The sequence below is a fragment of the Rutilus rutilus genome (genome assembly GCF_951802725.1).
Source record: "Rutilus rutilus genome assembly, chromosome: 10".
Lineage (NCBI taxonomy): Eukaryota > Metazoa > Chordata > Actinopteri > Cypriniformes > Leuciscidae > Rutilus > Rutilus rutilus.
In genome coordinates this window covers 24,309,187-24,324,907 of record NC_140215.1, presented here as the reverse complement: position 1 = coordinate 24,324,907, position 15,721 = coordinate 24,309,187, and the positions used below count along the sequence as shown (strand labels likewise).

The 15,721-nt window shown below is 40.4% G+C and overlaps 1 protein-coding gene across 2 annotated transcripts in view; it reads left to right on the top strand.

Annotated features, from left to right (window-relative positions):
- Positions 1–15,721, top strand: part of nrp2b (neuropilin 2b) — an 87,151-nt gene that overhangs the window by 21,402 nt on the left and 50,028 nt on the right. For both annotated transcript variants that reach the window (XM_084421756.1, XM_084421757.1), the window contains exon 3: positions 209–390. In XM_084421756.1, coding sequence (XP_084277882.1) covers positions 209–390 — 182 coding nt within the window. The remainder of the gene's footprint in view (positions 1–208; positions 391–15,721) is intronic.

Genomic DNA, 15,721 nt, shown 5'->3' with positions numbered 1-15,721 from the left:
TTATTTGGCCATTTATCGGCCATTTATCAGTAATCAGCCATAACATGGATATATTTATCGTATCAGCCAGTGTTTCTAGCGCACAGCTGTCAAACTGGTATCTATTCCCGTTCAGAAAATGACACAACTTGGATAAACTTTCGTTTTGATGGTTAACCGTGCATCCGACCATTTGAATAAACGTCTTTGTGTTTGGTTTTCTCCATAGGTATGACTTCATTGAGATCCGCGATGGTAACTCAGACAGCGCGGATCTGTTGGGGAGGCACTGCAGCAACATCGCACCCCCTGCGATCATCTCCTCAGGCCCCGTTCTGCACATCAAATTCGTCTCAGACTACGCCCACCAGGGGGCAGGGTTTTCGCTGCGTTATGAAATCTATAAGACAGGTAAGCGTGTGCTACCCAGCAGGATGTAGTTCATCATAAACAATGTGGTGTCAAAGCCTCGCCTGCTGTTTACGCATCTCTCCTGTGTGCTTTATGCAAGGGTTTTCTGTTTTAGCGCTTGTACTAACACAGCGTTTACAGCGTGGGGTGAGTTCATGTGGGTCCACTGAGCCTGTAAAGAAAGCAGGATTTCTGTGTCTATGTAACTGTCTCTCTTAACACGTATCACAAATTCTCCCTTTCACACAGGAAACATGTACCTCACCTCTTCCTTTATCTACCCACCACTTCTTGCAGCATGGGCTGCAATGTGTCAGATCCCACCTTCCTGAGAAGTGTTGATTGGCTTTTGTCAATCGGAGGGAAAAGTCCCTATTGGTCAGTGTGGTGTCATTGGCAGCCCACCAGTTTTATTACATGGTGGAAAGGTGTAGATTTATTTTTGTAAACTGGAGGGAAAGGCTCTGATTGGAGAGTTTAGAATCAGGAAGAAAGGATTACCATTTATGACAAGTTCCAAATGGCTTTTATGGATTGGAGGGAAAGGCTGTGATGGGTTATTGGCTAATGCAGTAGGTTACTATAATATCCTTTCCTCTGGAATGATTTTATCGCTGGAGGTCACTACCCTGTTTATCACCAGCAGGGTTATGCACCATTCAGAACTGAATTTAGAATGCCTTTCCAGTTCCTGAATTGGAATTTGATTTGAATGTGATTGTAAGGAAGTAAAATTTAAAAGAATTGAAAAAAAAAAAAAAAGGTTTATCTAGACAAACTTTGAATGGTTCCATAACAGTATTGTTTGAAAAGAAGAAGAATAGAAACCTTGAAGGTTTTTAGGCCTGATAAATAGTTAGATAGGTGGATGGATGGATGGATGGATGGATGGATGGATGGATGGATGGATGGATGGATGGATGGATAAATGCATTGATAAATGGATGGATGGATAGATAGACAGATAGATGGATGGATGGATGGATGGATGGATGGATGGATGGATGGCTTTTTCCAGAATGCATTAACTGTGATGATTTTTTTCATCTAAATTCCAATTCAACCTCCTGTGGGGTGTGGCCAATTCAAATTCCCATTCATGAATTAAAAGGAGGCAAGTTCTTCAATTCTAAATTTTGCACAACTGTGGTCACTAGTAGGTGTTCCCACTGCTGGATGCCTTGATGTTATTAATGGTCTGCGCAATTGGCCATAACTTAACATAACTTATTCTATTGTCATTATTACTTATCAAAATAAAATAATCAAATAAGCTTTTGCTGCTGCTAAAAAACAAAAACTGACACATTTTTTAAACCTTTCTGCAGGGAAATAACTTTGGGTTTTGCTACTGTATGTGTGAACGCCCTCTGAGCCACCGGGTTTACTGTAGTTGACCCCTGGTGCCTTCTGACACGGTACGATTTCTCTCTCCTTCACGGAGCCTGGTCAACATGCACCGGCACAAATTCAGATCAAGGCGGCTGCTGGCGGGCAAAATAAACAGCACGGAGACATCCCTTGTTCCTTTTTCAACCTTCTGAAAGCATTCCGGGAATGCCTCTTTAATTGACTCCTGATCTACCCTCCCCTGAGGCTGGGTGGATGTGGGGGGGCAGCTGGGGTTACTAACACAACATGTGTGATGGTCTCTCCTCTTAGCTCACCACAGTAGTGTACTGGGATATTCATGCGGAACAGCTGTCATGAAGCTGGAGGAAGACATTGGTCGGAAATGGCCAGTTAGTAGTGTGCAGTTGGAGGGTCCAGGCCTGGGTTGGAGTGACAGTTGCTTCTGAGGAACTGAAACACAAAATCACATCCTTAATGAGATCCACCAGGCAGATGACAAGCTAAACTCGCTCATTAGTGTGGACACCCGACTCTGAGAGATATCAGCGAGCGCTTTATCATGAACAGAAGCCCCACACCTCTCGCTTTACGGAGGAAGTGATGACACAATCCGTTGAGTGTGATCTGATAGTGTGAGAGCTCCATAGCAACCTGGCTAACACAGTGCAGAGGTACGCAATAACAACGGCAGGTTGCATGTTTTTTTAATCATAAACAAGCAATAATGATGAGACCCGTTGGCGTGTGGAAGCTCAGAGTTGCCATGGCATTAACAAGATCTCATTATACTCAGAAGATGCGTGTGAAAATGTGTGGGAGTGTGTGTGTGGATGTGTGCGTGTTCAAAAACAAAGAGATTTTTTTTGGACTGAATTTGAAAAATTAACTCAATGACTTGAAGATTCCCATAAACACCCATAAACACCTCTACCTCTATTAATACATATCCTCTGACAATTTGAGGAGTAGTAATTGTACAGACATCCGATGCGTCCAAAATTGCATACTGTCTGAGAAGGTACTATATTTGAATTTGAACTTACTTCACAACCATTAAAAAAGTACATTCCATATAGTATGAATGGAATTTGGATTTACTACAACCGTCATGTTATTACTGATGAGCACTTCAGAATCTCGGCAAAAGTAGTAGGTCATCTGGTTTCAGAATCAGAATCAGAATCAGAAAGAGCTTTATTGCCAAGTATGCTTGCGCATACGAGGAATTTGTCTTGGTGACAGTAGCTTCCAGTACACATACAATATAAAGTGACAAGACAAGTAACATAGGTATAAATAAAAAAATAGAAAAAATAAAAATAAAATAAAAATAAAAAGATTATAAATTATAAATATAGCTGCGAGCAGCGATTACGGGCCCAAGCCGGTGGCACCGCAACCCCGGTGCCTTTAGTTACCTAAAGGCACCGGGGTGGCGGTACCGCCGGCTTTGGCCCTCCATCGCTGCTCGCAGCTATATTTATATATATATATATATATATATATATACATACATACATACATACATACACACACATACATATATATGTATATATATATATATATTATTGTTCAAAAGTTTGGGGTCAGTAAGATTTTTAATGTTTTTAGGAGAAGTCTCTTCTGCTCACCAAGGCTGCATTTATTGATTAAAAATACAAACAAAAACAGTAATATTGTGAAATATTATTCCAATTTAAAACAGCTGTTTTCAATTTTAAAATATTTTACATAGTAATTCATTTCTGTGATCAAAGTTGAGTTTTCAGCATCATTACTCCAGTCTTCAGTGTCACATGATCCTTCAGAAATCATACTAATATGATGATTGATGCTCAATAAATATTCATCATTATTTTCAATGTTGAAAACAGTTGTGTACAGATTTTTTTTTTTTCAAAATGCTTTGATGAATGTAAAGTTCAAAAGAACAGCATATATTTCAAATATATATATTTTTAACATTATAAATGTCTTTACTGTAACTGTTGATCAGTTTAACTCATCCTTCATAAATAAAAGTACTGATTTATTTTATTTCTTTCCCCCAAAAATAAAATTTTAATTATTACTAACCACAAACTTTTGAGCGGTAGTGTTTAACGTTACAAAAGCTTTAGATTTCAGATAAATGCTGTTCTTTTGAACTTTCTATTCATCAAAGACTGTACACAACTGTTTTCGACATTTAAAATAATAATGAATGTTTCTTGAGTATCAATCATCATATTAGAATAATTTCTGAAGGATCATGTGACAGTGACGACTGGAGTAATGATGCTGAAAACTCAGCTTTGATCACAGGAATAAATAACAGTTTAAAATATATTAAAATAGAAAGCAGCTGTTTTAAATTGGAATACTATTTTACAATATTACTGTTTTTGTTTGTATTTTTAATCAAATAAATGCAGCCTTGGTGAGCAGAAGAAACTTCTCTGTTATGTGCGCGCCACAGACTGCACGCACGTCCGCTTAGAGTTCCGCCTTTTGCCTTCCGTCAATATTACGTTATTAGAAAAATATTTTTTTAGAGAATCGATTTTTTGACATTTGTGAATCGATTCAGAATCGTCCACGTCCGCATCGCGATGCATCTAAGAATCAATTTTTTCTCCCACCCCTAGATTTCATACAACAGGTTAATAAACAGTTACAATTAAGTCACTTACATTTTAGATGCAATGTTGACTGTTTTTGTTCTGTTTCAGCAGCGAAAATAGTTAAACAAAGATCACGGCAGAACCATCACGCATCACGTGTTTTCTCATAACTGAACGATTCAGCATTTTTAACGAATCGGTTGACTCAAAGATTGAATGATCAATCCATAAACATCTGTCTTAATCATGATCGACTCATTCGAACGAATCGTTTGAACGAATGAATCAATGACTCGCTTATTAAGATGGATGCCTGGCGACACCTAATGGCGGTTTAGTGTTGTTTAAAAGCATCATTCTTTCCCACATGTGTGTGATTTGTGTGTGCAACATTATCATTATTTTTCTTTCACTATTATATTAGCGATTTAAAAGCACCCACTCGTGTCACACGTCGATTAACCGGTGGGAAAATATCCTCAGACACATACCTAATAAATGTATATTTAAATACAATATTGGCCTACCTGGTAAAAAGTTTTATATACTATTTTGATGTCCTTTTGGACACAAGAGGGCAGTATAGACCTATGTTTGCTTTTTTGTTGAACCAAATAGCACTAAATAGCCTGTTTTTAACTTTTTCATTCTTCTTGAATTGCAAAAACAGAATAAAATGGGTTTAGTTGTGATATTTGTATACTTTTATATAGAAATAAATGGTATATAATTACATTTTTAGAAGATTTTTACTTTAATCCCTTTCCATAGCAAAACCGTTTGAGATATTTATTATCCATTCACAATTTAGCATATTTAATGTAGTTTCATCATGTTGAAAAAGTTTGGTACGAATAAAATAAATAGTTTAAGAGGAGTGGCTAAAAATTCAGAGGCTGATTTTGCAAAAAAAATCACATTCAGACCAAAATATCTGACTTCCTGATGGCCAGAGCTATTGAATGTAAATTAGAAAGTTGTCCGGCTTGATGAGAACAATATACAAACTATTTTTTCTTCACTGTAGTTAAAAGTAACCCCCCCACTTTTGTCAAAAGCATGTTGAAAGTGACACACTTCCTGCTGCCAGTTGGTGGCGCTATAACTTTGACTCACAATAGCTACATCCATCTGATCGGCCTCTTACCACGAACACACTGGTGAAGTTTCATCAAGATCCGTTAATGTATGCAGAAGTTATACCACTTCGTGTTTCTCTTTTCTCGCCATAAATTCGTTTCCTCGCCACGGCCAAACCGTTCGAGATATCAAAAATCCGTCCGCAATTTAGAATCCTCAATGTCTTGACTTCATGCACACCGAGTTTGGTGGGGATTGGATGAATTCTCTAGGAGGAGTACTTCGCATTCCACAGCAAGCGTTCTCCAAACAACCCATAATTGCCGACTTCCTGTTGGGCTGGCGTAAAACTTAGAGCACGAAAGTTGTTCAGCCCGATGTGATCTATATGTGTACCGAGTTTCATATCATTACATGCAAGTGTGTTTGATTTATGGACAAGTGTTCGGATCCCATTCCAGGGGGCGCTGTTGAGCCCCCCTGCCACGCCCGGGTACCAGCTTCAGCCCGGCCCTGATGGCCGCGGGTTCTGACCTGTGTGCAAAGTTTCAAGAGTTTTCGAGCACGTTAAAGGCCCCAAAAGCCCCTGAAACCTTGAAAAACAGGAATTTTAAACAAATCTCACTCAAAAGACAAATCCCCCCACCCCTCACACACACAGAGACGCAGAGGCAGAGAGAGAGAGGGAGAGAATTCTACAAAAAATCACATTCAAACCAAAATATCTCACTTCCTGTTGGTCACAGCTTATGACTATAAATTAGAAAGTTGTCCGGCTTGATGAGAACAATATACATAACGATTTTTGTGACTCTACTTAAAACTAAGCCCCCATTTTTGACTAAAGGTGGCGCTACTGAGCCCCTCACCACGCCCGTTTCTGAAACTTTGCACATGTCTACCGGCTAATAAATGTGATGTGTCTGTCGAGTTTCATCCAATTTCAAGTATGTTAAGAGTCTCAAAAGCATCTGAAAAGAATATTAAAGTTTGATGCGTTGCCACGGCAACAGTATTTAAGATATCAATAAACCTTTCACAGGTCTACATCTGCTGTGTGTCTACATTATACACATAAAGTTTGAAGCAAATCGGGTAAAAATGAGAGGGTGATTTCAAAGCATTTTGAAAGTGACACACTTCCTGCTGCCAGTTGGTGGCGCTATAACTTTGACTCACAATAGTCACATCCATGTGATCGGCCTCTTACAACGAACACACTGCGGAAGTTTCATCAAGATCAGTTAATGTATGCAGAAGTTATAACACACTTCCTGTTTATCTTTTCTCGCTATAAATTCGTTTCATCGCCACGGCCAAACCGTTCGAGATATCAAAAATCCGTCCGCAATTTAGCATCCTCAATGTCTTGACTTCATGCTGACCGAGTTTGGTGTGGATTGGATCAATTCCCTAGGAGGAGTACATTAAATTCCACAGCATGCGTTTTTCAAACAACCCATAATAGCTGACTTCCTGTTGGGCAGAGCTAATAACTTAGAGTGCGAAAGTTGTTCGGCCCGATGAGATCTATATGTGTACCGAGTTTCATACTAATACGTTCTTGTATGTGTCCAAGATTTAAGATTGTGTTCTAGGGGGCGCTGTCGAGCCCCCCTGCCACGCCCGGGTACCAGCTTCAGCCCGGCCCTAATGGCCGCGGGTTCTGACCTGTGTGCAAAGTTTCATGAGTTTTTGAGTCTGTTAAGGGTCCCAAAAGCCCCCGAACCCTTGAACAACAATAATAATAATAATAATCCTAACGAAAACAATAGGGCCTTCGCCCTTTCAGGGCTTGGGCCCTAATAATCCTAACGAAAACAATAGGGCCTTCGCCCTTTCAGGGCTTGGGCCCTAATAAATAATCCTACCGAAAACAATAGGGCCTTCGCCCTTTCAGGGCTTGGGCCCTAATAATCCTACCGGAAACAATAGGGCCTTCGCCCTTTCAGGGCTTGGGCCCTAATAAATAATCCTTAGAAGAACAATAGGGCTCTGCGCCCTTTCAGGGCTTGGGCCCTAATAATCCTAACGAAAACAATAGGGCCTTCGCCCTTTCAGGGCTTGGGCCCTAATAATAATCCTAACGAAAACAATAGGGCTCTGCGCCCTTTCAGGGCTTGGGCCCTAATAATCCTAACGAAAACAATAGGGCCTTCGCCCTTTCAGGGCTTGGGCCCTAAATATTTTACATAGTAATTCATTTCTGTGATCAAAGTTGAGTTTTCAGCATCATTACTCCAGTCTTCAGTGTCACATGATCCTTCAGAAATCATACTAATATGATGATTGATGCTCAATAAATATTCATTATTATTTTCAATGTTGAAAACAGTTGTGTACAGATTTTTTTTTTTTTAAAAATGCTTTGATGAATGTAAAGTTCAAAAGAACAGCATATATTTCAAATATATATATTTTTAACATTATAAATGTCTTTACTGTAACTGTTGATCAGTTTAACTCATCCTTCATAAATAAAAGTACTGATTTATTTTATTTCTTTCCCCCAAAAATAAAATTTTAATTATTACTAACCACAAACTTTTGAGCGGTAGTGTTTAACGTTACAAAAGCTTTAGATTTCAGATAAATGCTGTTCTTTTGAACTTTCTATTCATCAAAGACTGTACACAACTGTTTTCGACATTTAAAATAATAATGAATGTTTCTTGAGTATCAATCATCATATTAGAATAATTTCTGAAGGATCATGTGACAGTGACGACTGGAGTAATGATGCTGAAAACTCAGCTTTGATCACAGGAATAAATAACAGTTTAAAATATATTAAAATAGAAAGCAGCTGTTTTAAATTGGAATACTATTTTACAATATTACTGTTTTTGTTTGTATTTTTAATCAAATAAATGCAGCCTTGGTGAGCAGAAGAAACTTCTCTGTTATGTGCGCGCCACAGACTGCACGCACGTCCGCTTAGAGTTCCGCCTTTTGCCTTCCGTCAATATTACGTTATTAGAAAAATATTTTTTTAGAGAATCGATTTTTTGACATTTGTGAATCGATTCAGAATCGTCCACGTCCACATCGCGATGCATCTAAGAATCAATTTTTTTCTCCCACCCCTAGATTTCATACAACAGGTTAATAAACAGTTACAATTAAGTCACTTACATTTTAGATGCAATGTTGACTGTTTTTGTTCTGTTTCAGCAGCGAAAATAGTTAAACAAAGATCACGGCAGAACCATCACGCATCACGTGTTTTCTCATAACTGAACGATTCAGCATTTTTAACGAATCGGTTGACTCAAAGATTGAATGATCAATCCATTAACATCTGTCTTAATCATGATCGACTCATTCGAACGAATCGTTTGAACGAATGAATCAATGACTCGCTTATTAAGATGGATGCCTGGCGACACCTAATGGCGGTTTAGTGTTGTTTAAAAGCATCATTCTTTCCCACATGTGTGTGATTTGTGTGTGCAACATTATCATTATTTTTCTTTCACTATTATATTAGCGATTTAAAAGCACCCACTCGTGTCACACGTCGATTAACCGGTGGGAAAATATCCTCAGACACATACCTAATAAATGTATATTTAAATACAATATTGGCCTACCTGGTAAAAAGTTTTATATACTATTTTGATGTCCTTTTGGACACAAGAGGGCAGTATAGCCCCACGTTTGCTTTTTTGTTGAACCAAATAGCACTAAATAGCCTGTTTTTAACTTTTTCATTCTTCTTGAATTGCAAAAACAGAATAAAATGGGTTTAGTTGTGATATTTGTATACTTTTATATAGAAATAAATGGTATATAATTACATTTTTAGAAGATTTTTACTTTAATCCCTCGCCATAGCAAAACCGTTTGAGATATTTATTATCCATTCACAATTTAGCATATTTAATGTAGTTTCATCATGTTGAAAAAGTTTGGTACGAATAAAATAAATAGTTTAAGAGGAGTGGCTAAAAATTCAGAGGCTGATTTTGCAAAAAAATTCACATTCAGACCAAAATATCTGACTTCCTGATGGCCAGAGCTATTGAATGTAAATTAGAAAGTTGTCCGGCTTGATGAGTACAATATAGAAACAATTTTTTCTTTACTGTAGTTAAAAGTAACCCCCCCACTTTTGTCAAAAGCATGTTGAAAGTGACACACTTCCTGCTGCCAGTTGGTGGCGCTATAACTTTGACTCACAATAGCTACATCCATCTGATCGGCCTCTTACCACGAACACACTGCTGAAGTTTCATCAAGATCAGTTAATGTATGCAGAAGTTATTCCACTTCCGTGTTTCTCTTTTCTCGCCATAAATTCGATTCCTCGCCACAGCCAAACCGTTCGAGATATCAAAAATCCGTCCGCAATTTAGCATCCTCAAAGTCTTGATTACATGCACACCGAGTTTGAAGGGGACACGGTGAATTTTCTAGGAGGAGTATTTCACATTCCACAGCAAGCGTTTTCCAAACAACCCATAATAGCCGACTTCCTGTTGGGCTGGCGTAAAACTTGACCGGGGTAAAGTTGTTCGGCCCGATGAGATCTATATGTGTACCGAGTTTCATATTAATTCATGCGAGCGTGTTTGATATATGGATCAAGTTTTAGAACCCCGTTCAAGGGGGCGCTGTTGAGCCCCCCAGCCACGCCCGGGTACCAGCTTCAGCCCGGCCCTGATGGCCGTGGGTTCTGACTTGTGTGCAAAGTTTCAAGAGTTTTTGAGCACGTTAAGGACCCCAAAAGCCCCTGAAACCTTGATTAACAATATAAAAGCAATATTCAAATCCCCCCTCCCCTCACACACACAGAGACACAGAGAGAGGGAGAGAAAATTCTTCAGAAAATCCACATTCAAACCAAAATATCTCTCTTCCTGTTGGTCGGAGATGGTTAATGTCAATTAGAAAGTTGTCCGTCTTGATGAGAACAATACACATACCAAGTTTTGTTGCTGTTGATAAAACTAACCGCCCCATTTATGACTAAAGGTGGCGCTACTGAGCCCCTCACCACGCCCGTTTCTGAAACTTTGCACATGTCTACGGGCTAATAAATGTGATGTGTCTGTCGAGTTTCATCCAATTTCAAGTATGTTAAGAGTCTCAAAAGCATCAAAAAAGAATATGAATTTTATGAATTTCTTTCTTCTGCTGAACAGAAAGGAAGATATTTAGGAGAATGTCAGTAACCAGACAGTTTCTGATCCCATTGACTTCCATAGTAGGAAAAAAAATTTATACTATGGAAGTCAATGAGACCAGAAACTGTCTGGTTACTGACATTCTTCTAAATATCTTCCTTTCTGTTCAGCAGAAGAAAGAAATTAATAAAGGATTGAAACAACATGAGGGTGAGTATATGATGACAGAATTTTCAATTTAAAGTGGAGTATCCCTTTAAGTTAGCGATTTAAAAGCCCCCGCCGCGGTGTCACACATCGATTAACCAGTGGGAAAAAATTCTCAGTCACATCGCTATTATATTTATATATAAATACAATATACAATGGGCCTACCTGATTTTGAACACAAGAGGGCAGAATAGCCCTATGTATGACTTTTTTTTTTACTAAATAGCGCATTCTGGCTGATTTTAAACTTGTACATAATTCTTGAATTGAAAAAAACTGAATAAACCCAAAACTAGTTCTGTTTCGGTTTAGTTCTGATATTTGTATAATTTTATATAAAAATAAATGGTGTATAATTAAATTTTAAGAAGATATGAGATGTTTTCTGATTCCTTTTTTGACATTATTTTAATCCCTCGCCATGTCAAAACCGTTTGAAATATTTAATATCCGTTCACAATTTAGCATCTTTAATGTATTTTCATCGTGTTAAAAAAGTTTGGTGTGAATAAAAAAAAAACACTTAGCAGGAGTGGGTAAAAAGCAGAGGCTGAATTTGCAAATAAATCCACATTCAAACCAAAATATCTGACTTCCTATTGGTCGAAGCTAATAACTGTATATTAGAAAGTTGTCCGGCTCGATGAGACCAATGTACGTACTGATTTTTGTAACTGTGGGTAAAACTAACCCCCCCACTTTTGTCAAAAGCATTTTGAAAGTGACACACTTCCTGCTGCCAGTTGGTGGCGCTATAACTTTGACTCACAATAGTTACATCCATCTGATCGGCCTCTTACCACGAACACACTGGTGAAGTTTCATCAAGATCAGTTAATGTATGCAGAAGTTATACCACTTCGTGTTTCTCTTTTCTCGCCATAAATTCGTTTCCTCGCCACGGCCAAACCGTTCGAGATATCAAAAATCCGTCCGCAATTTAGAATCCTCAATGTCTTGACTTCATGCACACCGAGTTTGGTGGGGATTGGATGAATTCTCTAGGAGGAGTACTTCGCATTCCACAGCAAGCGTTCTCCAAACAACCCATAATTGCCGACTTCCTGTTGGGCTGGCGTAAAACTTAGAGCACGAAAGTTGTTCAGCCCGATGTGATCTATATGTGTACCGAGTTTCATATCATTACATGCAAGTGTGTTTGATTTATGGACAAGTGTTCGGATCCCGTTCCAGGGGGCGCTGTTGAGCCCCCCTGCCACGCCCGGGTACCAGCTTCAGCCCGGCCCTGATGGCCACGGGTTCTGACCTGTGTGCAAAGTTTCAAGAGTTTTCGAGCACGTTAAAGGCCCCAAAAGCCCCTGAAACCTTGAAAAACAGGAATTTTAAACAAATCTCACTCAAAAGACAAATCCCCCCACCCCTCACACACACAGAGACGCAGAGGCAGAGAGAGAGAGGGAGATAATTCTCCAAAAAATCACATTCAAACCAAAATATCTCACTTCCTGTTGGTCACAGCTTATGACTATAAATTAGAAAGTTGTCCGGCTTGATGAGAACAATATACATAACGATTTTTGTGACTCTACTTAAAACTAAGCCCCCATTTTTGACTAAAGGTGGCGCTACTGAGCCCCTCACCACGCCCGTTTCTGAAACTTTGCACATGTCTACCGGCTAATAATTGTGATGTGTCTGTCGAGTTTCATCCAATTTCAAGTATGTTAAGAGTCTCAAAAGCATCTGAAAAGAATATTAAAGTTTGATGCATTGCCACGGCAACAGTATTTAAGATATCAATAAACCTTTCACAGGTCTACATCTGCCGTGTGTCAACATTATACACATAAAGTTTGAAGCAAATCGGGTAAAAATAAGAGGGTGATTTCAAAGCATTTTGAAAGTGACACACTTCCTGCTGCCAGTTGGTGGCGCTATAACTTTAACTCACAATAGTCACATCCATGTGATCGGCCTCTTACAACGAACACACTGCTGAAGTTTCATCAAGATCAGTTCATGTATGCAGAAGTTATAACACACTTCCTGTTTATCTTTTCTCGCTATAAATTCGTTTCATCACCACGGCCAAACCGTTCGAGATATCAAAAATCCGTCCGCAATTTAGCATCCTCAATATCTTGACTTCATGCTGACCGAGTTTGGTGTGGATCGGATCAATTCCCTAGGAGGAGTACATTAAATTCCACAGCATGCGTTTTTCAAACAACCCATAATAGCTGACTTCCTGTTGGGCAGAGCTAATAACTTAGAGCGCGAAAGTTGTTCGGCCCGATGAGATCTATATGTGTACCGAGTTTCATACTAATACGTTCTTGTATGTGTCCAAGATTTAAGATTGTGTTCTAGGGGGCGCTGTTGAGCCCCCCTGCCACGCCCGGGTACCAGCTTCAGTCCGGCCCTAATGGCCGCGGGTTCTGACCTGCGTGCAAAGTTTCATGAGTTTTTGAGCACGTTAAAGGCCCCAAAAGCCCCCGAACCCTTGAAGAACAATAATAATAATAATAATAATAATCCTAACGAAAACAATAGGGCCTTCGCCCCTTCAGGGCTTGGGCCCTAAATATATATAAAGTTATAAGGTGCTATAATGAAATGTCTGAGGGAAGTATTGCACATGTTTGTTCCACAGTAGCGGAACATTTAAGTGTTCATGAGGTAGATGGCCTGGGGAAAGAAACTTTTCTGGTTGTTTTTGTGCTCGGTGCTCTGTAGCGTCGACCAGACGGTAACAGTTCAAACAGAGAGTGTGCTGGGTGTGACGGGTCCAGAGTGATTTTGCGAGCCCTTTTACTCACTCTGGATGAGTGCAGTACTTTGAGTGTGGGAAGGGTAGTGCCAATGATTCGCTCAGCAGTCCGAACTATCCGCTGTAGTCTACGGAGGTCGGTTTTGGTAGCAGAGCCGAACCAGACGGTGATGGAAGTGCAGAGGATGGACTGGATGACAGCTGAGTAGAACTGTACGAGCAGCTCCTGTGGCAGGTTGAATTTCCTCAGCTGACGCAGGAAGTACAGTCTCTGTTGGGCTTTCTTCACAATAGAGTCTATGTGAGTGTCCCACTTCAGATCCTGAGAGATGGTGGTGCCCAGGAACCTGAATGACTCTACTGCAGTCACAGTGCTGTCCATGATGGTGAGTGAAGGGAGTGCAGGGGGGTTTCTCCTGAAGTCCACGATCATCTCCACTGTTTTGAGCGTGTTCAGCTCCAGGTTGTTATAACTGCACCAAAGAGCCAGCTGCTCCACCTCCTGTCTGTACGCAGACTCGTCACCGTTCCGGATGAGTCCGATAACAGTAGTGTCGTCCGCAAACTTCAGGAGCTTGACAGAGGTGTCTTTAGAGGTGCAGTCATTTGTGTACAGGGAAAAGAGCAGTGGTGAGAGAACACATCCCTGTGGAGCACCGGTGCTGATGGTGCGGCTGTCGGACGTGATTTTGCCCATTCTGACTAGCTGTTGTCTGTCTGTCAGAAAGCTGGTGATCCATTGACAGATGGAGCTAGGGACAGAGAGCTGGGTCAGTTTGGTCTGGAGCAGTGATGGGACGATGGTGTTGAAGGCAGAACTAAAGTCCACGAACAGAATCCTTGCATAGGTCCCTGGTTTGTCCAGATGTTGTAGGGTGTAATGCAGTCCCATATTGACCACATCATCCACAGACCGGTTTGCTCTGTAGGCAAACTGCAGGGGGTCCAGCAAGGGTCCAGTGATGTCCTTCAGATATGCTAACACCAGTCTTTCGAATGACTTCATGGCCACAGATGTTAAGGCAACAGGTCTGTAGTCATTGAGTCCTGTGATCTTTGGTTTCTTCGGGATTGGGATGATGGTGGAGCGTTTAAAGCAGAAAGGGACTTTGCACTGCTCCAGTGATCTGTTGAAGATCAGTGAGAAGATAGAGGCCAGCTGGTCAGCGCAGGTTTTCAGACAGGCTGGTGAAACACCGTCTGGGCCTGGTGCTTTCCTTCTCTTCTGTTTCCTGAAGATCTGACGCACATTATCCTCACTGATCTGAAGTGCAGGGGGGGAGGGGAGGGGGATGGCTGGAGGTGTTGATGGCTGTGTAGAGAGATGGTCAGGGCGGGTATGGGGTGTCTGATCGGGGGTCTCAAATCTACAGTAAAAGACATTCAGCTCGTTCGCAAGATGCTTATTGCTGCCGATGCTGGGGGATGGTGTCTTGTAGTTGGTAATGTCTTTCAGGCCTTTCCACACTGATGCAGGGTCGTTGGAGGAAAACTGGTTTTCCAGCTTTTTGGCATAGCTCTTCTTAGCCACTTCAATCTCCTTTGTCAATGTGTTCCTGGCCTGATTATACAAGATCCTATCCCCACTCCTGTAGGCATCTTCTTTGACCTGACGAAGCTGTCTGAGTTTTGGTGTGAACCATGGTTTATCATTGTTGAATGATAAGTAAGTCCTGGTAGGGATGCATAAATCCTCACAGAAACTGATGTATGATGTTACAGTCTCTGTGAGCTCGTCCAGATCGCTGGCAGCAGCTTCAAAAACACTCCAGTCAGTGCATTCAAAACAGGCTTGTAAGACCTGCTCTGTATCGTTGGTCCATCTCTTTACAGTCCTTATTACTGGCTTAGCAGTTTTAAGTTTTTGCCTGTAAGTTGGTAGAAGATGAACCAGGCAGTGATCGGAAAGTCCTAGAGCTCATTCTTTTCGCATAATGTTTTTTGAATACAAGGGCTGCATCCGAAATCGTATACTCTCTTGAGTAGGTACTTATTTTGAATAAGTAATTACTTCACAACCACTAAAAATGTGCAGTCTGTATAGTATGAATGTGTGTAGTATGAATATGATCTGGACGTACTACATCCGCCATGTTGTCATTATCATGTGACCAGCGTCAGTAACGCCAATTCACTGGCATTCACAAATCCTCTCCAGTGGCCTCATGGGATAGTAAAGTGTCCATCAAATGCACACTTCAGAATCTCACCGGAATTAGTAGGTC